We start from the raw sequence: 23,724 nt of genomic DNA on the forward strand, positions 1-23,724 counted from the left end.
GGTGCATTTACATTGTAGAGTGAATGCAGTTTGACACCACTTTAACTGCCCTGACACAATGTTATGGAATCTTGGTAAGTTAAATTTCATGAGGAACTGGCAGTTTTTGGCAGAGAAGGCTAAAGACTTGTAAAACTACAAGTCTCATGATGCCATAGCATTGAGCCAGGGCAGTTCAACTCCTTTCATTCTACAGAGTAGATGCACCCAAAGACTAAAATCCATTTCCCCCCGTGTATCCTGACTTATTCACAACACAGTGAAGAGCTATACTTCGGCTTCTATGGAGCAATTGACAGAAATAGTACAGTGCTCTCATCTTGCTCCTCTCTTCTACATTTCAAGTAGACCGTTTCCTTTTTAAAATGTAAAACATGGCATACACTCAAATCCTCTCTACACACATACATACTTTTTTTAAAGGTTTTTTTTAAACGATTGAAGGGAATGGAGAAAGGGCTGTTATTGACACTCCTGGCTCCAGGCCATTAAGCATTCATTGTGAATCCAGGGTGACCAAAGTGTGACCGGCACCTCAGAAGTCCCTGGTTCCAAATATCCTAAAATGCACTCTAAGGGGTATGGAGGGTATTTCCCCAAGAGACGGTAGGCCTCTTGAGGGTCAAAAAATATGTTTTCAAAAATATTTTTTGCTTCCAAATGCATTGTAGAGGGTATTTGTACCATTATTGTTGTTGTTATTGTTGTTATTTTCTTACCCACCTCTCCCTATGGATCAAGGCAGGGAACAACAATAGGTTAAAATACAAATGGAAGCAAATAAATTAGAACTCTTATATTTGCTGTGTTCTTCCTTTCTTGGTAAATGTGTGCGCCCCTTTCATCCAGATGTTATTAAAAATTAGTCCCCAAAATTGTGAATTATGAGATGGGGCTCCATTGGGACATACAGTGAGCTGCTGTTGTTGTTGTAGTACCCTTTCATGAATTGCCCTGGAATGTTGCCCAACACACCCTGGAGTTCAGGAAATAATCCCTCCATAATCACAACCCCTTCACAATACACCAGGAGACTCAAGGTGGGGAGGGGAGACACAACCATGGACTTCTGCAAGAGCCTAGAGGTGTGTTTGCTGTTCCTCCCAGATGTGATCTGATTTATTCCTGTGAACACTTTCCTGTTCATGTCACCAAACTGGAATTCTACCTCTGAGCTCCCATGGATAAGAACAGCATTCTAAGCGCCGCTTGGTCTCTCTGGACAGTCACCCATTGTATTAAGCAGATTTGGAATATTAAGACCCACTTCAGCCCATTTTTTCTTGCCACACCACATTCCTTTCTGTCTGCATCCTTCTCCTGGGTGGATCAATAAACAAACACAAGCATTCAAATATTACATTGACAGATTATTAAATTTCCCTCCAAACCCAGGCCCCTTCCATACAGCCCAGAATATCAAGGCAGAAAATCCCACAATATCTGCTTTGAATTGGGATATCTGAGTCCACACTGCCATATATCCCAGTTCAAAGCAGAAAATGTGGGATTTTATTCAGCTGCGTGGAAGGGGCCCCAGAGACAAATCACCACCAATGTCAAACAGTGTATCCTAGCCAACCAGCCTGTAGGTTCTAGCCTGCTGCCTTCTGGACCAATTGACACTCAGCGCATCAGAAGTCCTTTGTTTCAAACTGCTGCCACAGTGCTATAAACATTTCTGTGTGTTTGTATTGAGATATATCAGTTTTTTGGAGCGCTGTTTCCACCGACATCCTCTTTGGCCATTGAGAACAAAACCTCTGATTTTGCCTTCATCTCCTCTGTCTCATCTGGACTTCTGAAAAGCTTGACACACTGGGCTCTGAGCCTGCGGTTCTTTTGGAAGCTGAAATCACATATCACGGATGCTTAAATTGTATTCCAAAACAGCAACTGAATTCTCAGATTACTGCTATACTAGAAATTAGGGAACCAGCGAACAGTTCATTGGGATGGGGAAGTTAATTTATACTTCATGGGACAATGTTGTCATTTTGTCCCCTGTAATTACAATCCTGCAAGATGTCTACCAAGATCTCTATCTCTTTAAGTTCTAACTGATTTGCTGTTCTCCCTTTTAAACATATTTTCCCATCTTAAAAAAATGTTTAAAATTTCATATAGTTCAAACATACAGGAAATATAATTGGACAACATTACATGTTGCCCTTAGAGGTTAATTTATTCTTAACATGCAGCATTGCCTGTGTATCAGGATTTGTGTTATTAATCTTCTGAAGTTCCTACCAATTCTTGCCAATTCCCAAACTCTACACATAAACACCCAGCAAAGGAAAATGGCCTTTGCTGTGATAACTTGACTTTCTTGTTCCGTTGTGATGCTTAGAGGAGTGATAAGTAAAGGTAAAGGTTTTCCCCTGACATTAAGTCCAGTCGTGTCTGACTCTGGGGGTTGGTGCTCATCTCCATTTCTAAGCTGAAGAGCCACCATTGTCCGTAGACACTTCCAAGGTCATGTGGCCTGCATGACTGCATGGAGCGCCGTTATAGGAATGATAGCTGCCAATGAACCAAAGTCATCTGAATACTAGGAAGAAATAAAATTACACATACAAACTGAGGGTTATAAACACTTTTTAAAAATGTACGTGGTTTGATAGAAATTTTATAATCTAAATCGTAAAACAACCTCAGATTTACCCCCTCTTGTAGAGTCTCAACTTGCTTTGATGTTTTATGTATGTATAACGTAATTCAAAGATATCTGGGCAGGGGGGAACAAAGAATCCCACCGCTGCCACCAGTATAGCGAAAATTAAAGCGCCACAGCTTGGGCAGGGTGGTCAAACAATCCCACCTCTGCCACCAGTGTAGTAAAATTTAGAGATACCTGAGGCAGGGGGGAACAAAGAATCCCACCTCTGCCACCAAAGCAAGTGATGATAAAGTATTATAAATGACCGATGTTATTGGTAGTATTAGCCGCCACCACCTCAGCTTTATTGGTCTGAGGAACCAAAGGTGTGAATGTGTTGTAGGTAAGGGTGTGTTTGCCCTTAGTTCTTCTGTAACTGCTTCACTGGTTGACTGGACTCTAACAGTGCTTGACAGACTTGACTTGGTTCTGAGGAGATTGACAGACTGAGGCTTACACCAGCTAAAAGTGAACTAGAAAAAGTTTATTGAGCTTTGAACAAACATCTACTCATAGAATGAGCGGTACAGAAGCGTAATTCAGTTGCAGAGACTTAGTTGGATTAAACAGTTAGTTCTACTGACCATAAAGCTTTTAAAACTGTGAGTTTCCTTAAACACACTGTTCTATCCTTAGAAACAGTATCTCTTAGCGAACAGACTCCTGTCTGTCTCACACACAGGGCAATAAGATATCTTAAACTTCTCCTAAGTTTAATAAGACAAAACTCTCTTTTACTGGTCCTCTCAACACAGTATAACCCTAGCCTTTGTCTCAACCTTATTCCCTAACCTAAAGGCTCACTTTTAAAACTTTTTTTCCCTGTCAGAACTCTATCTAGCTTCCTCTCCTAAAAATTCTATCCTTCTGTGTCTGATGTCAAGACACTCCTCTCTCTTGTCAAGAGCTGACAGCCTTTTTCCCTCTCTCAACCGACTCCTCCCCTAATTGCTCTACCCAATCAGGAGTCGGCTTGACTCCTCCTCCTGCTTCTGCCTGCCTCCCAAGATGACAGCCACTGTCACACAGGCCTCGGCCTGGTCGCCTCAAAGGTAGATTTCACTACATCATGTATGTATGTATGTATGTATTTATTTATTATATTTGTACCCTTCCCTTCTCACACCAAGAGGGACCCAGATCGACCTTACATGTTGGCAATAATTCAATGCCATAAAAACAACATACAATTAAAACAAACATTTATATTAAAACCAAAGAATTACAACATTACACCAATTATTAAAAACTACAAGATTGTAATCTGGAGACATTCCAGCTGCCGTTGCACAAATTCTGTATTCATTTATTGCACTACAGTTACTATCTGAAGACCTGGTCCCATAGTTACGTTTTTAGTGTTTTAGGATGTGATCGAATGCAATTAGAATACATTTTGCTAAACAACATTGTGTGGTATGACATTTTTATTGTGTTTATTGTGATACTGAAAACTTTTTCCTTCGTAAACTAGAATACAGCTTAGGTTGTAACATGACTTCCAATGCCAGCTACTAGTCCTATTTATTTCAGCACAAAGCATTCTTATTTTCCCAGCAGGTGAATGTCGTTCAAGGAGGTGATACTCAAATCATGAAGATCTCAGAAGGGTGGGATAGGAAATGTAAATTATCTGACACAATTTCCTTCTTGAGCTCTATCAACCAGCTCATCTCCTTCCTCACTTGAACTGAATACTTCAAACAGATCAAATGGCATATCATCTCCACCTGGTCCTTTTATGGCTCTTTATTTATCTGTGTAAGAGAGCTAGGGTGGCAGGGATGGTGGGTGGGTAGCAAAGGATTGCATTTGGTAGCAGTTTGATAGAGACATTGCTTCCCTTGATGTAAACAAATAATTTGGATTTTACCACTGTCTGGTTAAAAAGGGTTTGGAAAACAGTTGAGAATCGCAAAGACCCACAAAATCTGTCTATCAGGGGCAAAGGTGGAATAAATATATATCACAGGCAGCTATCTCTTTAAAATCTCATTTCACCGCCAACCTCCCAATGTAGGAAACAGAATCAGAGAGAGCAAGCAATGGGTGTTCATATGCAGAGAGAAATTTTGTTTTCTTGCATTTTGAGTAGCTACCACAATTTCTTCCAGCCTATGAGGCAATAATAATAATAATAATAATAATAATAATAATAATAATAATAATTTATTTATACCCCGCCACCATCTCCCCAAGAGGACTCGGGCAGCTTACATGAGGCCAAGCCCAACAACACACATAATTTGCAAGACCCCTCACTTTATTTGTTCTTTATCCTTGTTAGTTCCTCGCAGTGGAGAAGGGCTGCTCTTTCAAATGCCCGTGTGGATGTCAAGGAAAATTGGAGAAAAAGTCGCCTTGGGGTGCTATCAGAATGACACAGACTACGGCTGGATCTATTGGTATCAGCAGAAGGCAGCAGGACGGCAAATGGAATTTATTGGTATGCTGGTCAGAGGGTCTCTGACACCAACCTTTGAAGATAAATTCAAAGACAAAGGATTTGTCATACAACATTACCAAGAGAAAGACTGCATTTTGCAAATAAGCAAGCTGACAACTGAGGATTCTGCCATATACTATTGTGGATCTATAGCACAGTGCTGCAAACCCCCAGGTGTTCCCCACATAAACCGGGATATATGACCTGCTGTATATAGGACAAGGAGACTGAAGTAATGTCAATTTTTTCTGATCTGTTGAACATAATAAATTATTCAATTAATGTCATTTCTAAAGAAAAGAAGCAGGAACTGGGGAGTATCTAATGGAACTGACAGACAAAATGAAAGACATGTCTCCAGATGCTTAAAAAAATGGGGGGGGGGGGGGACCTAACAAATCTCAGCTTGTACATACTCTTTGCGCCTTTTTCACAGTCTTATTTGAAACAGCATGTGAATACATAATGGCATATTATATAAATCATATTTATATTGGTCCATTGCCTATGGCACATATCTATTTAGAATCAAAAACAAAATATGAAAATAAGGATGTAAGCCTTACTGTATATAGGACAGAAAGGCGGCAGTCAAGTGTCATGGTTAAAGAGAAGTCACAACAGCGTGGGATTACTTAAAAGAATAGTGGGCATCTCCTACACAGGGGCACTCAAAGCACTGCAGAAAGACTGACAAACATCTTAAGAATAGTGTACGGGAAGTGCCAGGTATGCTCCATGATACTATCACAGAGTCTGGACAAGCAGTACCTGCTCCAGCTGACTTTTCTCTAGTTTCTAGCTTTTATGGCTATGTTGAAAGCTGACAGAACTGTTTCTCCCCTAAAGAAAAATAATGGGAAAAGAAAAAAATGGTCTAGGAGAGAAATATAAACAAGAAAGGTCCCAAACAATCTCTGTTACTACTGTAAAAACACATGATGTCTATTTGTGATGTCTATTTATTAAGGAAAGGAATTGTACTACCAAAAGAAAAATGCACACATTAAGCCATGGGTGAGTGGAGTGCAACACTGCACATATTGTCGGACTGTAGTTCCCATTCACCTCCAGCAGGATATCTAATTGTGCGGAATATTGTGAGTGATGCTGCAATGTAGGATCTCATCATATGTGCCACTGCAATGGCCATGGATTGTGTTGAATCTGGCGGTGCCTGGTGATGGTGGGGGGAATCCATCTCCCCATGCCCCATATCGCCTGACTTACCCTGGGCCACATCCCATGGGGAGAAGCGCCTGCTGCCCAGCTCCCCCACATTAATCCCAATGCAACATGGGAATCCCCTTCCCTTTTACCATAGATCCCTGCTAGATGTAGCTGTGTGTCATGGGATGGGAGCTGGTGGGCTCGGTGGCAAAAGGGAAGGGGAACCAGTGTATGCTGCAGAATTCAGCCCCGTCTGATGAGGTCATTACAGTGTAACAACTACTAAATGGTTCTCTCTGTGGACTGAAAGCCAAAGGCTCACAGACCAACACCAATCCATGGACCATCACTTTGAATAGCACAAATACAGGCTAAATTCATATGCAATTCTGTTTACATTTAAAAGAATGGGCAACTTGGAAGTCCCTGAACTTGGAAGTCCCTGAACAGACTCAGAAGTGGAGTGGGCAGATAAAAAGACAACCTGGCAAAATGGCACTACCTAAAAGAATCCCACACCTTGTGTGACTGTAGAGCAGAATAGACATCTCCAAATCTGTATGCTTGTCCACTATGCCCTGCCTCAAGTACAGAGGAAGAATTGTTGGAGGCTACAGATAATGCCATTGCTGTTGCCTGGTTTTGGTCAAAATATGTTTAGCCACTTGTGCTCCTTCTATTTTTATCAGTTTTATACTAATGTATACAATGCTTTTGATATGAAATAAATATGTAATTCTCAATGGTAATAATTGCTTGTGTAAGTGGCTTCATGAGTGGGTCAGGAAGGAAGATTCCCACAGCTGTGGCTCCTCCCTTCATGATCTAGATAAGCTGATTGGTTTGATGGCAGGAAATACAATGTCATCACAAATAAAAGAGGTTTCTTGAGAGGCAATAGTTAGACCTTTTTATCACCTGGAAAGGCTATCCAAAACAATAGAGAGAGAGAGAGAGAGAGAGAGAGAGAGAGAGAGAGAGGAGAACAAACATTTTCCTTCCAAATAGATAGGCATCTCTAGCTGTTTAATATTTAGCATTTCATGTTATACATATAAGTATTCAACATCTGTTGCATATATTTCTACTGTAATCCTTTCAGGTTGGATGGTAGTGGTGGCAATTTTATGCAATATGGTCCATTATTATAATCTTGGAGTTGAGTAAGGTTTGAACTGGTGATTTTTCACTTTAGTGTTTGCATTTTTAACTATCTCATTACCTTTTAGAGGTGGGTGGGCAAAGTTTTATTTGTTCTCATGTATTTTGAAATGTCACTTTAGCTAATTAAATGTTCTTTCCTCTGAACCGGAAAACAGCTAAATGTATCTTCTTTCCTCACCCTTAGAAGTCCTTTTTAAGATAGAGATATCAGTTTGAGCCAGTAATATGTAAGTTGAGAAGAAGAAGAGGAAATGTTGGTGGTTGTGGCTTCCTTGGTAGAGAAGCCACTGTGGAGCTTCAGCACCTGCTTCCATATCTTTGATGGCTCTGTCTGTTCTCCCACTCTTCCTGGACTTGGTGGAAACCTTAGTTTAGCTGTTGGTGGTGGAGCTCAGGATGGAGACTCGTTTCTGTATGAGACTAAATCATTGTGGGGACAAGGGGGCACAATGATACATTTCTCCGAGAGGTCTTTACAAAAACCCTCCTTTAACTAAGTTAATGGGATCTTGGCAGGATTTTGCTACAGATGGTTGCCACTACATATTCAGGCCTAGAACCCTCTATTATTTTTATATTTAACCTTTGACTGCAAAATTTATATATTTGTTTTTATATCTACAATTTATTGCCCTCTTTCCCAATCCATAGGACTTTCAAAAGAACAGAAAAAATGTAGATGTCCCAAGAATTTTCTCTCTTTGTGCTTTCTCTTTCATCCATCTATTACTCTTTATTTTTCAACCTACTTACCAACAGAACATGGCAGTAGCATTACCACTGTGACCCCCCTTCTTCAAAAGGTTGTAAAGTCTAGATGTGTGTTGATAGTCACTGGTGTAGAAAGCCAGTCCTGGATTCATTTGATGGATCTTTTTGAATAGATTGCTCATGGCAGGACAGCATTGACTTAAGATTGTATCATCTTCTTATGGATATAACCAAAAACCTTCACTATACCCAATATGTTGCCTGCTGAGAATGACACGTAAGTTATCTCCATGTGGTAAGTTTTAAAGTGAGCATTTTGTGATCGGTTGACACCTAAATCCACTCTTACCAATAACATTTCTTATCTCTTACAGGAATCTACCCTACTCTAGGTATCTCCTTTTGGGGGAACCATGCCCTGGAGAGATACCCATACTCTTGGAACATTTTGAAGAAGAATCTGTAGCTACTGTTACCCAGCCTGGTGTCATTGTATTTCAACAATATCTTACATTTTGAGAAGGAGTTTGACCTACAGTTCTAGGTAAGTAATTCTCAACAATTCATTTAATAGGCATTGCTTCTCCTCTGGGTTGCTTGAAAATTATAATTTTTCTGGAAATAGAGAACCTCCACTTTCTCAACTATAAGTTTAATAGCCTTGTAGTTGGGCCAAAAATAAGTGTGGGAAACCTAGGCTGTATCAGCACTGCAGAATTAGAGCATTGTGACACCATATTAACTGATTGATAACTGGCAAATAAGAGGGAGAAAATGTGGAGGCAGTGACAGACTTTGTATTTCTAGGCACGAAAATTACTGCAGATGCAAACTGCTGCCAGGAAATCAGAAGATGTTTACTTCTTGAGAGCAATGGCCAGTCTCGATAAAATAATTAAGAGTAGAGACATCACACTGGCAACAAAGATCCACAAAGTTAAAGCAATGGTGTTCCCCATTGGATGCGAGAGCTGGATCATAAGGAAGGCTAAGTGGAGGAAGCTAGGCGCTTATGAAATGTGGTGTTGGAGATAAATTCTGAGAGTGCCTTGGACTGCGAGAAGATCCAACCAGTCCATACTTCAGGAGATATGCTTCAGGAAGGATAGTAGAGGCAAAGATGAAGTACTTTGGCCACATCATGAGAAGACAGGAAAGCTTTGAGAAGACAATGATGCTGGAGGAAATGAAAGGAAAAAGGAAAAGGGGCCGACCAAGGGCAAGATGGATGGATGGTATCTTTGAAGTGACTGACTTGACCTTGAAGGTGCTGGGGATGGTGAAGGCCATGAGGTCATGATGAGTCAGAAGTGACTGAACGAATAAACAACAACATTAACTGTCATGGCTCAATGCTACAGAATTCTGAGATGTCTAGCCTTGTGGGCTGTTTATGCATTTTTGTCAGAGCTCCCTGTAGTCCAATAAACTACAAACCCAGTATTCCATGGGATGGAACTATAGCAGTCAAAGTGGTGTCAAACTGATATACTGTAGTTTTGCAATGTGGATGGTCCAAAAGATCCAAAAGCACTTTGATCTTTGTTCGCCAATGCTATTCTATGACACGCTTTGATCAGCACTGGAGGACCTAGAGAGGCCCACAAACACTTCCATGGTAGGGATGAAATTTTTGGAGCATTGCTAAGTGAAACCATTGATATCAAGTTCATGGATAAATGGATCATATTGTATTGTTTCTCAGCCAACTTTTTCAGTTCATTGAACAACAGAGATTTTCCATAAGCTACCTTATCTTAACCCTAAGGGGCTTTACCTACAACACTATTTGATTCGTATGTAAGCCCAGAAATTGAAGGAAACTTTCATCCTTCATGAGCCTCCCATGATTGCAGCAGCCCTGGTTTCAGAACCCACTGGTCCAACATCCATTTTTGCTAGAATGCAGCATTGGCTGCATGATATCAGAAGATAAAAAAAATATTTTTGGCTCCTCACCTTTGCTTCCTCCCTTGTTATCATCATTCAATTCCATAGTGGAGGATACTACACAAATGTCCCCACCTGATAATCTCTGGACATATGCTGAATTGATTTGGCCTTGAACTCTAGAATACTACTGTATTCTAGCTAACAAAGAAAAAATATGCCTAGTCATCTTTGGCTGACACTTCTACTTCTCTGCTTTCCTTTCCATGTTCCCCACCTTACAGATCTTAATGTGTTATGCAACCAATTTTCACCCACTTTACTCATTCAGACATGGGGCAGATTGAGATATCCAGAACTCAGGTTACTTCATCTGGCAGCCTGGTGACTTCAGAATTGTTAGAGATTTGCTCTATTTTATAGATTTCACATAAGCCCTCTTCTCAACCATCCCACACCTTTAAATGGTGATGTGTTTGCTCCTATTAGGTTTTCTAATGGTGCTAACTTATGGAAAGCCAGTGATGATTTCTCTACTGTATTTGAAGGAGGCAGGTTTCTCACTTTCTTTCTTGCATGTCTAACTGTCAGCCATGATGACATACCAACCAACCATCCTGCTTCAACACTATTCAGGCGTATGACTATTAGGAGGTTTGTACACTGCTTATCCTGCCTTAAGGACTATGCTCCACCTTGGTCTCTCTCACTCATTCTGTCTTAACCAACATGGAAGCCCTTTCAGCTGGTGGCTACTATGTGTCTTTGGCTACTTACATTGGAGATTATTTTTCTAGTGGCTATCGCCTTTGTTAGGAGGGCTTGTGAATTCTGTAACCTGTGGTCAGACCAACCCTATGATTTTTCATTGGGGCAAGGTGATATTATGACATGCTGTTTCTCCCTAAAAAGTCTCCTCATTCCACCTTAAGCAAGTTATTGTGTAACTGGCCTTCGATGGGGACCCTTCACCCCATTTGAAAAATGCGTTCAATTGCCTGAATGTTCAATGGGCCTTAGCTTGCTACTTTCACTTTATCACTACATTTCAGGAACTCCCTTGACTATTTCTATGAAGGAAATCACAGAGGCTCTCCAAATGACCTGTTGAAATCAATTTCGCATACCATCTGGTCAAGACACCTAAGCCATAGGGCCTCAAGTCCCACTCTACCATGCAGTCACTGTGTGCCACATGTGACTGACTACAGAGTATCTCCTTGCCAGAGATATGTGGGGTGGCTACATGGACAACCTTCATCTAGTACTACTGAAGAAATAGCAAAGTTTGGCTGATGTATCATTTGGAACGGCAATGCTATCTTCTGTCCTCAGTTGATTTTCTCCACCTTGACTAGTAATCTAGTTCACCCCCCAATTGTTTCAGACACAGAGACCACGAAGAAGGAGGACAGGTTACTTACCTGTAACTACCTTTTGAGTGATCATCTGTGCCCTCACACAAACCTACCCTCTTTTTCTGGAGGTCTGCTCATGATGAACATCAGGATGGAGGGAAGTAGCTCTTGGTACCATTAATATTGGTGCTCAAGGGGTGAGATTATGGTCAAACGCTGTTCAGCTGTGGAAACTTCGTGAATGGATATGAGCAGGTGCAAGACCCATTTGTGAGAGGGTACAGATGACCACTTGAAGAACTACAGTTATAGGTAAGCAACCTGACCATTCTTTTGAAAAAACCACGTAATTAAATTCTGGTTGCCTTACTTTCTGGGTCTGAACATCTCCTATTCCTAAATCATTACTACATTGCTAAATCCCTCTGTTTCATTCTCTAGTACCTTCAAGTTACACAAATGCCTTCATTCCTAGGCACCTATAAGATTATTTTCCAATCCCATGTATTCTTTTAATTAAAATTCTTTAAAAAGCTTTGTGTAATTTCTATTCAGCTTAAAGAGTATATTAGATGGTGAGCAGTTGCTTAGACCACATGATGCTTGCATACATATAAATACATACAATATAAAAATGCAATAATGAAACAACAATATACTTCCTAAAATATCTGCAATATTAGCTAAGAGAAGTGTAAAACAAAATTTGTCGAAGGACTTTGTTTACAAATAAGCCAAATAAGCAACTATGTAGAAATAACTAAATTTCATGGCTCAGTTGATGGGTGAGATTCCACTTCATTAGACATACGATGAAAAAAGGTATGTGCTTTTGTAAAGAATAGGGCCTAAGGCTGACAAAGAGAGAGGTGAATACCTTGGGTAGTCGATTTTGTAGGTCAAGCAAATGGTTAGTTTTAAAAAGTTATTGTTACCCATCTCCCTTCTCTTCCTCCTCATCCTCCTGGCAGAGAGCAACAGAAGAGGTGAGATTTTTAAAACTTTCCATAACAAAATAATGAAAATTTCCTTATTTACCCTCCGCCTTAATATAGGTTGGTAGGTGCCATGGGCTGCATTACCAAAGCAGCCAAATATTTTAGGCCAGGCTGGTGGGGCCTGAAACAGATCACACACCACACCATCTGTCTGCTTCCCTTCATACACATCACTCTACTTTGGCCTCCCCCCCCCCCCACACACTTTCTCAGTACTATCGCTCAAGTGAAAAGTAATCCCTCACCTCTCTGATGAAGTGGGGGCTTTTCATCCACAAAACATTGTGCCAACATAAATCTACTTATCCTTAAAGCATCACAAGGGTCTTATCTGTTTTAGCTACTTTGGATTGGCATAACTTTCCCTCTGGAATGTGTGGAAGGTTTGCTTGATGTCTTCCCCAATAGACTCCTTATCTTGGGAAAACAGAAAGGAGCTCAGCTGAAATTATATGAGATCAAGAGTGCTAAGTCATGAAGTTTTGCAGTTAGGAAGAGAGAGAAATCATCTTGAAGTACCTACTGAAGTGACAGGCACCTCTGATTCACTCCATAGTTTTTCTCCACCTAAAGATAAGACGTCTCGTTGTTTTCTAAAAAACTTTGTTGATGTTTTCTCCTTTGGAATGAGATAGCTGACTCATAAGCTTCTAAATCACTTTGGCTTAACCAGATAACTGCCTCCAGAAATTTATTATTGTAACTCTGTTTGACACTGTGTCAAACACCCAACAGTACTTTGGCCGAGGAAGCAGGCTGACAGTTCTAGGTAAGTTCCCCTACGATCATTTTGATTTTGCTTGTACAGGGCACATTTTATTATGCCTTTTTTCCCATATTGAAACAAATGGGATATGAGAATGATAAGTGATGGTCCAAAGCCTACAACTATAGCTTGTAAGAAGTTAATATGATTTTGCCTTCTCAAATAAATAAAACGCAGAGAGTTTAATGTATAGCATTCCAAGATCTAGCCTGAGAATAAACCGGAAGGCCTATCTTAATTTAGAGCCAAAATCAAACATTGATAAGCCTCAACTATGAGCAAATTTCGACACAGAATCTATCATTTCATCCTATAAGATCAGAAAACATTTGTGCCAAACTTTCCGCCCTCTATTCCATGGAGACCTTGTCAGTTAGTTGCCAGCCAGGTCTCCCTTTCCCATATCTTTCTCTTTTATGTCTTATTAATTATGGGGGATACACAGGAATATCAAGGAGAGATGCATTTGGCCCACAAGCTGCCAATTCCTGATTTTAACGTGGACACACAGTAGTGAAGGGAGAATCAGGAAACAGTAGGGAAGCACTGACTTGAGAAAATGCTGTTACTTTTTAGCTGCCTGTTCTGTCACTGTGTTCCTATTCTGAAGCTCACTTTGGAAAGGGTACCCGTCTCACAGTACTTGGTAAGATAAACCTACGGTTAATTTTCTAGGCAGTGTTGAAATTGGTTAATTTTGATGGGGATCTAGCAATGCTAGTGGAACTAATGACAGAAATTAATTTTGGCTCTGCAAATCACCACCAGTCTTTCTTACTTTACAGTTATGCATTATCAAAACGTATTTGGGCTCTATATGCTTTGCTTGAAAAGAAACCACCAAATCCACTAGGGGTTTTGCTGATTGGTGTTGTGGAATGTGTTGTGAAGCTCTTGCCGCATCCCCAGAAATATATAGTTAGTCAAATGCTACTGAATATCTTTAAAACTACACAGATGCTTTTTCTGAGGAGAATATTTTAAAATGCCAGTTACAAGTGAAATGAACCACTTTGGGTCTAGCAGACCAGCAAAGAATACATAGGAATATCTCTAAGCCAAGAAGTGATTCAATGCATGTGTCATTGTGATTCCTCGCATACTGATCCAGATGATTATTTGATTCCCATCACATTTATTCTAGTACTAGCTGTACCCACCACACATTGCTGTGGCCAACCTTCCCTTCCTCTTTCTCTCCTCCTTTCTTTCTTTCCTTCCTTCCCTTTTTCTTTCATTCTCTCCTTCCTTCCTTCTCTTCCTCTTCCCTTTCTTTCCTTCCTCTTTCTCCCCTTTCTTCCTTCTCTACCTATTCTTGGACTGCAACTCCCAGCAGTCCTCCTGATCAATCTACCTACCTACCTATCTATATCTATCTGGAGGATTGCTGGGAGTTGCTGCCCAGGAATAGGAAATTGGAAATATGCAGGGATTGGGATGCTCTCAAAGAAATCCAAGGAGAAGAAAGCTTACAGCTTGGAAGCAGTACATTTGGATCACCCTCTTCTCCTCAAGGGCCTGGTCTAGGGGATGCTGGGAGCTGTAGTCTGGAAGAGAGTGTGGATATGCTATTGTGTGTTTTGTTTGCCAGGGGGAGTCGTTTTTGTGCGTGTGCTATAGCATCTTTTTGCTTTTTTGGTTTCTGAAGTCCCATCTGCTGTGTTTTTCAGTGTTTTTATGGGGCATCATCACTTGTTGGCCTGATAGGTGCCTTTTATCCAAATTTGATGTCAATTTTCCCAGTGGTTTTTGATTTATGTTAATACCACAAACGAACACTACATTTTTATTTATATAGATTCCAAGCTGTAGCCATGGGGGTTTGCATCAACAGAAAAGATACAAAGGAATTCTATAGCAGCTTTGAAACTAACTGGGAGGACCAGGTTTGTAGCATAAGTCTTTCATAGGTTCAGTATATTTCATCAAATGGATCACACTGTATTTACAGTGGTGAAACCATCAGCTACTGAAGGTCTCATCCAGAATCAGCGGTAACCTCAATTCTCAGAGATGCTACTTCACATTGACTTTGGCCCTGAATATGTGTTTTGACTCCACTGGCAAACACTGCATGTGATGTGATAACAAATGTGTTTCAGATGAGATGAAATGTTGTAACAATTCGACCCCCCAGTGTTAGATCTGCAAAGGTCCTTTCAGACTTCATCACTGGATGTCACAGTCAAGACAGAGAGACATGTGTGAACCATCCACCCCTAAGATTTTATGCAGTAGCAGATTCCATGCTGAGGGAGCATGTTGATGGAAGAACTTCAGCTCATATCTTTGCTTGCTGCCTCAAGGAATTAAAGCGAAGAGAGATAAATGTTGGCAGGAAACAGATGCATTAGAAATGAAGTGCACATCGTAACTAAGCTTGTGTGGCAGATGAGGAGGAAACCAATACCTCTGCCTTCCAACAGCAAACCCAGATCCTTTTCATGTCTTATCAGCACAGAATAAGTTATGGAGTAGCAGAGAAGAGGGGTGTCTTTGATGGAATGGCTTTTTCACTCTAATCAGCAGAGAAGGAAACCATGCACTTCCTTGCGGAGGGCCCAAGGGAGGTTTATTTCATGAATTAGCTGGCTGTGCAAACACTGGACAGCTCTACTTTGCAGGAGGGACCAGGCTGACTGTTTTGGGTAAGAAAACATATATTTCTAGGGAACCTCCACTAGGAAAACGGGTAAATTGCACATCCTTTTTTATATTAACATGGGTTAGTATAAGGAGCCCCCGGTGGTGCAGTGAGCTAAACCCTTGTGCTGGCAGGACTGAGGACCGACAGGTCGGAAGTTCGAATCCGGGAGAGCGTGGATGAGCTCCCTCTGTCAACTCCACCTATCCATATAGGGATGTGAGAGAAGCCTCCCACAAAGGATGGTAAAACATCAAAACATCCAGGCATCCCCCTAGGCAACGTCCTTGCAGACAGCCAATTCTCTCACACCAGAAGTGACTTGTAGTTTCTCAAATCACTCCTGACACAGAAAAAAATGGGTTGGTATAACCCAGACGTGGGTTATATAGCAGGGAAATGACAAGCTTTTTCATTTTTAACAAGCAAAAAATTTGATTCCAAAATCCAGAATGATCCTAGTCAAATAAGGCATTTTAATCAGGAAATAATTTTATACTGAAGCCCAACAATAATTTGCTGCCCATTTGCTAAGGCTGAGAGAGAAAAATGGGAACAGGTTCCTGGTAGCATCCAGAGGTGGTGTTAGCTCTCTTGCAGTCTTTGAGGAAATGCATATTCCCTTTGCTAACACGGTTTCACACTGTGCTACAACTCTCCACTGAGCTTTGGACAAGGAACGCGACTATCTGTTTTAGGTAAGCAGAAGCTGGCTAAAAGGATGAGAGGGAAATAATGTCTCCTAAACAGTTGAACCTCCCCATGCCTAGAGAACCTAGGACTGGAATCACCAGTCAGTCCTAAAAATTACGTCAATGGCCACAGCCTACTATGCAGGGTTGTGATGGGGATCAAATGGAAACATCTTGTTACATATTCTCTTTGAGCTCTTTCTAGAACAGGGGAAAGAATAATAGTAATGTTCCAGGCAAGCATCTGATAAGGTGAACTGCCATTCAGAAAAAAAGTTTATGCCATATAACATTTATTTCTCCTTAAGGTGCCATAAATAGTCTAACGTGTAGTATGGGGACAAATGGTGGTTTTTTTCAAATGGTCAAATGCCTCATTTCTTTATTTCAAATGCTATGCACAAGGCTTTTAAAATGGCTTGATGTTTTGAAATTGCTTTTGTTTACTGATGTGTTTAAGATGTTTACAATTACTTTAAATTGTGCTTTATCCTTTTATATTATTCTAATTTGTTAGTATTGATTTTGCCGACAAGCCATCCTGAGATCTTTTTATGCAAGGCAGCATGGAAATATTTTAATAGATAAACGAACAATGGTGGTGGTGGTGATAATCCATTATGACTACGAAAGGTGGGACAAAACTGGTTTTGTGTAAGCTAGAAAGAAAAAAAGGGCCGAGGTGGCACAGTGGGTTAAACTACTAAACTGCAGAACTTGCTGATCGGAAGGTCGGTGGTTCGAATCCATGGATGGGGTGAGCTCCCATTGTTAGGCCCAGCTTCTGCCAACCTAGCAGTTCAAAAACATGCAAAAGTGAGTAGAGAAATAGGTACCGCTTCTGTGGGACGGTAACGGTGCTCCATGAGTCATGCCAGCCACATGATCTATGAGGTGTCTACAGACAACGCCGGCTCTTTGCGTTCAAAATGGAGATGAGCACCACCCCCCAGAGTTGGCCATGACTAGACTTAAAGTCAAGGGGAACCAAAGAAAGAAAAAAGAAAGAAAAAAGAAAGAAAGAAAGATGCTAAAAGGGAAGGACCAGCACTCTTCTGGTATAGTCATAAAACTTTTTATAGATCAGGTTAACTTACAAGGGCATAATGCTGTGTACCGCTGATAAGCTTAATTTTGGGCATGGAACACGGCTTACAGTACTAGGTAAGACATATTGCATTTATGACTTCTGAGCATGTTATTTATGTAAAATTGAGTTTGAGGGATCCACTGGGTTAACAGGAGTTTTATAGGCTGAAGGTGATGTTGAGAAATACTTATACAGATGAAAGTGGGAAAGAATGAGGGTCGGGAAAGAACCATTGCATGAAAGCAGTCTGAAAGCTTTTCCTAGAGCAGGATCATTTACAGGGCAGAGACACTGTGTAATGCGAATGCATTATTCTTTGGACAAGGAACATGGCTTACTGTACTAGGTAAGATGTATGGGAACTTTGTCCCCATGAAGAATTCATTTAACGTATTTATACAGTACATACAGCATTCCATTAGTTCAACTGTTGTTGTTGTTGTTGTTGTTGTTGTGAGCCTTCAAGTCATTTCTGACTTGTAACCATCCTATCTAGGGCTAAACATGTGTAACTCGCTCAAGATCACCCAATGGGTTTCATTGACTAAGCATGGAATTCAAACCTGATCTCTAAAGTTGGAATTCAACTCTCACATCGCAACACTATTCTGGTTAAATTAACAATAATTCTGCATAAATTAGTAATCATCTGAGTATTGCACTTGGGAATCCAAGTTTCAGAAATGGGATAGATGAAGACAATGTATTTGTAATAGAAGACTTTCAAAACATGCAGCTTGTATGGTGAAGTGGGAATACGAGAAACAGGGCTCCCCCTGTTTTGTATAGCATGTTTTCTTACAAAGAAGTCACACTGTGCTTTCTGGCGAGAGACTACATTTTGGTCAAGGAACACGACTGACTGTCTTAGGTAAGACTGGTGGAAACTGTGTTTAAATGTGTTTAAATGAATCCTGGCTCTGTGGAACATTTATAGGACACTTCAAGGGCTATGTTTTCCATATGGGATTAAGCTATCTTATATCAATAAGCTATCTTATATCAATAATTCTGTAAGGGAGAACTGTAGTATAGAGATAGTGTGATGTGGTGGTCTGAGGGTTGCACCAAGACTCTGGAGACCAATGTTCTAATGCCCACTTTCCCATGACAACCCATGGTTAACCTGAGACAAGTCATACTCTTGCAACCTCAGAGGAAGACAAAGGCAAACATTCCCTTTGAATATTTTTTTTCTGAGAATAGGTTCATGATAGGTTCATTTTAATCTGTTGTGGAGTGCAATATTTTACACTGCAATATTTATGATGAAGAAAGTCCAATTTATGGTACACACTAGGGAAGTAGGTAGAAAATGTGTAACTAATAGTTTTTAAAAATAGAGCTAAGTATAACCTAGAAAGAGGCTTAAAAGTATATAGACCAGCATTTCTCAATCTGGGGGTCGGGGCCCCTGGGGGGGGGGGGTGTCACGAGGAGGTGTCAAAGGGCTCACAAAAGACCATCAGACACAGTATTTTCTGTTTGTCATGGGGGTTCTGTGTGACAAATTTGGCCCAATTATATTGTTGGTAGGGTTCAGAATACTCTTTGATTGTAGGTGAACTATAAATCCCAGCAACTACAACCCTCAAATATCAAGGTCTATTTTCCCTAAACTCCACCGGTGTTCACATTTGGGCATATTGAGTATTCACGCAAAGTTTGGCCCAGATCCATCATTGTTTAAGTACACAGTGCTATCTGGATGTAGGTGAACTACAACTCCAAAACTCAAGGTCAATGCCCACCAAACCCTTCCAGTATTCTGTTGGTCATGGGAGTTCTGTGTGCCACATTTAGTTAAATTCCATCATTGGTGGACTTCAGAATGCTCTTTGATTGTAGGCTAACTATAAATCTCAGGAGCTACAACTCCCAAATGACAAAATCAATCCCCCCACCCTCAACCCCACCAGTATTCAAATTTGGGCATATTGGGTATTTGTGCCAAATTTGGTCCAGTGAATGAAAATGCATCCTGCATATCAGATACTGACGTTACAATTCACAACAGTAGCAAAATTACAATTATGAAGTAGCAATGAAAATAAAATAATGAAAATAATGAAAACCCTGGCAATCTTCAGGAGGAGCTGGAAAACAGTTCCACTCTCTTCTTTCATGCAAGTTGACGGCTGTATACATAGAGCAGCTGGACCCTGCCTGGTTGCTGAATGTCGCAACCTAAGTGGCTGTGAAACTGGGCAAGCCAAAATCACTTGTGGTTATGACCTGCCTGCCAAATATGTCATTCATACTGTGGGCCCTATAGCACGAGGACATATTACTGATAGTCATAAAGAAGATCTGGCAAATTGCTACAAGACCTCCCTGAAACTGGCAAAAGAAAACCTCATCAGATCTATTACCTCACACCTCCGAGGATGCTTGCCATAGATGCAGGCGAAACGTCAGGAGCAATGCCTCTAGAACATGGCTCTATAGCCCGAAAAAACCCACAAGAACCTAATGAAAATAATGTTATGGTTGAGGGTCACCACAAGATGAAGAATGGTATTAAGGGGTTGTGGCATTAGGAAGGTTGAGAACCACTGGTATAGACCTTCCAAATGAGGACCTCAGTTCGTGGGGTAACTGAGACCCCATCTACATTGCCATATAATCTGGATTATTAAAGGGTGCTTTGGGTCCTTACTAGGACTGGTTTCCCTATAGGGATGTTAGGCTGTGCTCTGTAAATCCTCTGAGCTTTGGAGAAGGGACACGACTGACTGTACTGGGTAAGGAATAGATGAAGTCTGCAAAAACGAAATCATGGAATGGGGTGGGTTCCTTAAGAGAGAGAAAGGAAAACAAAATAGACAGAGGAAATTTATCACTCTTGCTTCAGTCTTTCAAATTAATAGGTTGTTGTAGGTTTTTCGGGTTGTATGGCCATGTTCTAGAAGCATTCTCTCCTGATGTTTTGCCTGCATTTGTGGCAATAATCCTCAGAGATTGTGAGGTATTATAAGGAAATTAACTTTCCCTAGCCTTGGGCTGAAGTGATACTCCCTTACCTGCTCACTGGTCTATGGGGATCCATAGAAATACTGCTGAAACCTATAGCCAAACCACAATTCATCTTACATTTTCTGCCTTAGGGTTATTTATTTTCATGCATTCTAATTCGATGTGATTCCTGATTTCCAAAATCTCTTCCAAGTCAAACCCACAGTGAGTATAATTGGGATACCTTCCAAACCGAGTGTACATGGCAAAATTACAAATTAGTTTTCTGATCAGATTAGGGGGAAACACATTTTTGTATTGTTTTGTATCTCTGTGCTCTGGTAGCTACCAGCTTTATTTTGGACCTGGAACCCGGCTCACTGTCCGAGGTAGGATCTTTACTGGGAAAAAAAATTCTATACTTTGTTTAGTGTATTTGGGTGGTGAGAGGGCAAGTTCATAGGTTGGACGAAATAGTTACATTGGATTTCTGAGTAATCATGCAGAGGACCAAACTTGAGATTATGAGTGCTTTAGAAAGTAGGTTGAGAAAAAGATCTTGAGTTGTTTAGTTTTTGAAAATATCTGAAAGTCCTATTTGACCAGAAGCAAGGGCAGGAAAGGTGTATAACTATAAAGTTCCATGTATAACTCTACTCAATCATTTTAGTATCTTTAAAAGTACTGAAGAGTAATTAAAAGTTCTTTTGCTTTAGTTGTACTACCCTCATCACACTAGAGAATGAATCCACTTTTAATCTGGTTTCTGCCTCCTGCAGAATTTTGGGGTTTGTAGTTTAGGGAGGAACCTTTAACAGCCTCACTAAACTATAAACCCCCAGAATTCTGCAGGAGGCAGAAACTGGATTTAAAGTGGATTCATTTTCTAGTGCGATGAAGAGCAACATAATGGGTGCATCTGCCATAGAATGAATGTAGTTTGACGCCACAAATTTCCACGACTTAATCTTATGGGATTCTAGGAATTGTAGTTTTGCAAGGTCTTTAGCCTTCTCTGCCAAACAGTACTAGTGTGTCACCCAACTACAACTCCCAGGATTCCATAGCATGCATCAAACTGTATGCATTCTACAGCGCACATGCACCGTAAAACTAAATAGTGGAACTATTAAAACAATGGAGGTGGATTCTTGGTCTGTCTTACCATTGCAAACAATTTATATGGGTTTTTGTTTGCTATATCACCATTGTAGCTGAAAATGTGTGACTTGCCTGGCATTGCCCGGTAGTTTTTCATGGCTGAGAAGGTATTTGAATGCTGGTCATTAGATTCATAATTCAACATTCAAACTACTAAACCACATTGTCCCTCTATCCTTACATACAAAGACTTTTTTTAAAAAAAAAATGCTTTTTTTTCTTTTGAAGATAAAAGGATGATTGGAAACTCAGACTGCTGTCCATTGTCAGAAGTGAAACATAAAGTTGGAAGAAAGCAGAACCAATAAATATTATAACAATCTTTTTGCAAGTAAAGCTGGAAAATGAATTGAGGTGGTCTCTTGGCTAAACAAACTAAATTGAAATCAAAATTGGCCTCAATGGGGACAAAGCAACAAACCCACTGGGAAGAGAGGGTGAAGACCATGTTGCTTTGTGATCAACCCATTCAATCATTTAATAATAATAATAATAATAATAATAATAATAATAATAATAACTTTATTTTTATACCCCGCCTCCATCTCCTGAAGGGACTCAGGGCGGCTTACATGGGGATAAGCCCGATCAACATAGTTTTTTTGGTCATGTCAGGACGACTTGAGAAACTGCAAGTTGCTTCTGGTGTGAGAGAATTGGCTGTCTGCTAGGACGTTGCCCATGGGATGCCCAGATGTTTTGATGTTTTATCATCCTTGTAGGAGGCTTCTCTCATGTCCCCTCATAAGGAGCTAAAGCTGGTAGAGGGAGTTCATCCACGCTCTCCCCGAATTCGAACCTGCGACCTGTCGGTCTTCGGTCCTGCCAGCACAGGGGTTTAACCCACTGCGCCACCGGGGGCTCCATCAACATAGTTAAAATAACAAATAAAAATTAATAAAATAGCAAACATAAAACAAAAACAAAAACAAACAGACAAGTGAGAACACAATATAAAAACAACAATCACAAACAACCAGTAGTCTGAAATAACACAAATATATGTGTTTGGTTAGTTGGTTAGTACGCATAAAAAGCTGTCTTCCTAAAGATGGTCAAATGCATTTCTACATATTAGGACCAAGCAAAGTATGACTAAGGGCCCTTCCAGACAGGCCCTATACCCCAGGATGTGATCCCAGGTTTTCTGTTTATCCCAGATTGTCTGGCAGTGCAGATTCATATAATCCAGTTTAAAGCAGAAAACTTGAGATCAGATCCTGGGATATAGGGCCTGTGTGGAAGGGCCCTAAGAGAGCTGTTGGTTTAATATTCCATAAGATATGCTATTGTCACATAAACCCATATGCAAGGGCAAGAGGGAGGCCAAGGTTGGCAGTTGCCCAAGTGACCCAGGCAAGGATTAGCAAATCTGTCCATTTCATTTTCAGATTTTAATAAATGAATAACTGAATCACTGAACTTATGCTAAAGGCTGGATCCACACTGCTCTGTATCCCAAGATTTAATCCCATATTATTTGATTTGAACTGGATTATATGAGTCTACACTGCCAGATAATCTGATATAAACAGATCATTTGAGAACAGATCCTGGGATAGAGGGCAGTGTGGATCCAGTCTAAGGATTGATAGATATTAATAAATCCATAGAATGACTAGAACTCTGGCTCAGGCGGCATGATGTCTGTGAGGAGGCAAGCTCGCTACCATCCAGCTTCTCAATCATAACTTCCACATCGTAACCAGCTTTTCCATACAAGCTCCTGGGCATAGGCTCTGCGGCAAAGGAATCACCAATGTGATCCTGCCATACTCTTCTTCTTGCACAAAGGTAATACAATCTAAATAGGCTGCGTTACATGAGTGTCTATACACAAACACACATACACACATTGCATGATATGTTGTTGCTGACTATAGCCTGTGATAGCATACTTCATTATGAAGTGTTTCATTGCCATTAAAGGAAAAGAAAGACCTGTACTGGCCCATCCAGACATCAGTTCATGCCATTTGACAGTACATGTGGCAAATGATAGGTTATGAATTTATCACAA

General features: G+C 40.5%; 1 protein-coding gene across 1 annotated transcript in view; it reads left to right on the top strand.

Moving 5' to 3' along the window:
* LOC137096208 (M1-specific T cell receptor beta chain-like) overlaps positions 1–23,724 on the top strand; it is a 69,708-nt gene that overhangs the window by 35,979 nt on the left and 10,005 nt on the right. The window contains exons 4-5 of the mRNA XM_067464845.1: positions 4,947–5,105; positions 15,661–15,810. Coding sequence (XP_067320946.1) covers positions 4,947–5,105; positions 15,661–15,810 — 309 coding nt within the window. The remainder of the gene's footprint in view (positions 1–4,946; positions 5,106–15,660; positions 15,811–23,724) is intronic.

This window comes from Anolis sagrei, chromosome 2, assembly GCF_037176765.1.
Source record: "Anolis sagrei isolate rAnoSag1 chromosome 2, rAnoSag1.mat, whole genome shotgun sequence".
NCBI lineage: Eukaryota > Metazoa > Chordata > Lepidosauria > Squamata > Dactyloidae > Anolis > Anolis sagrei.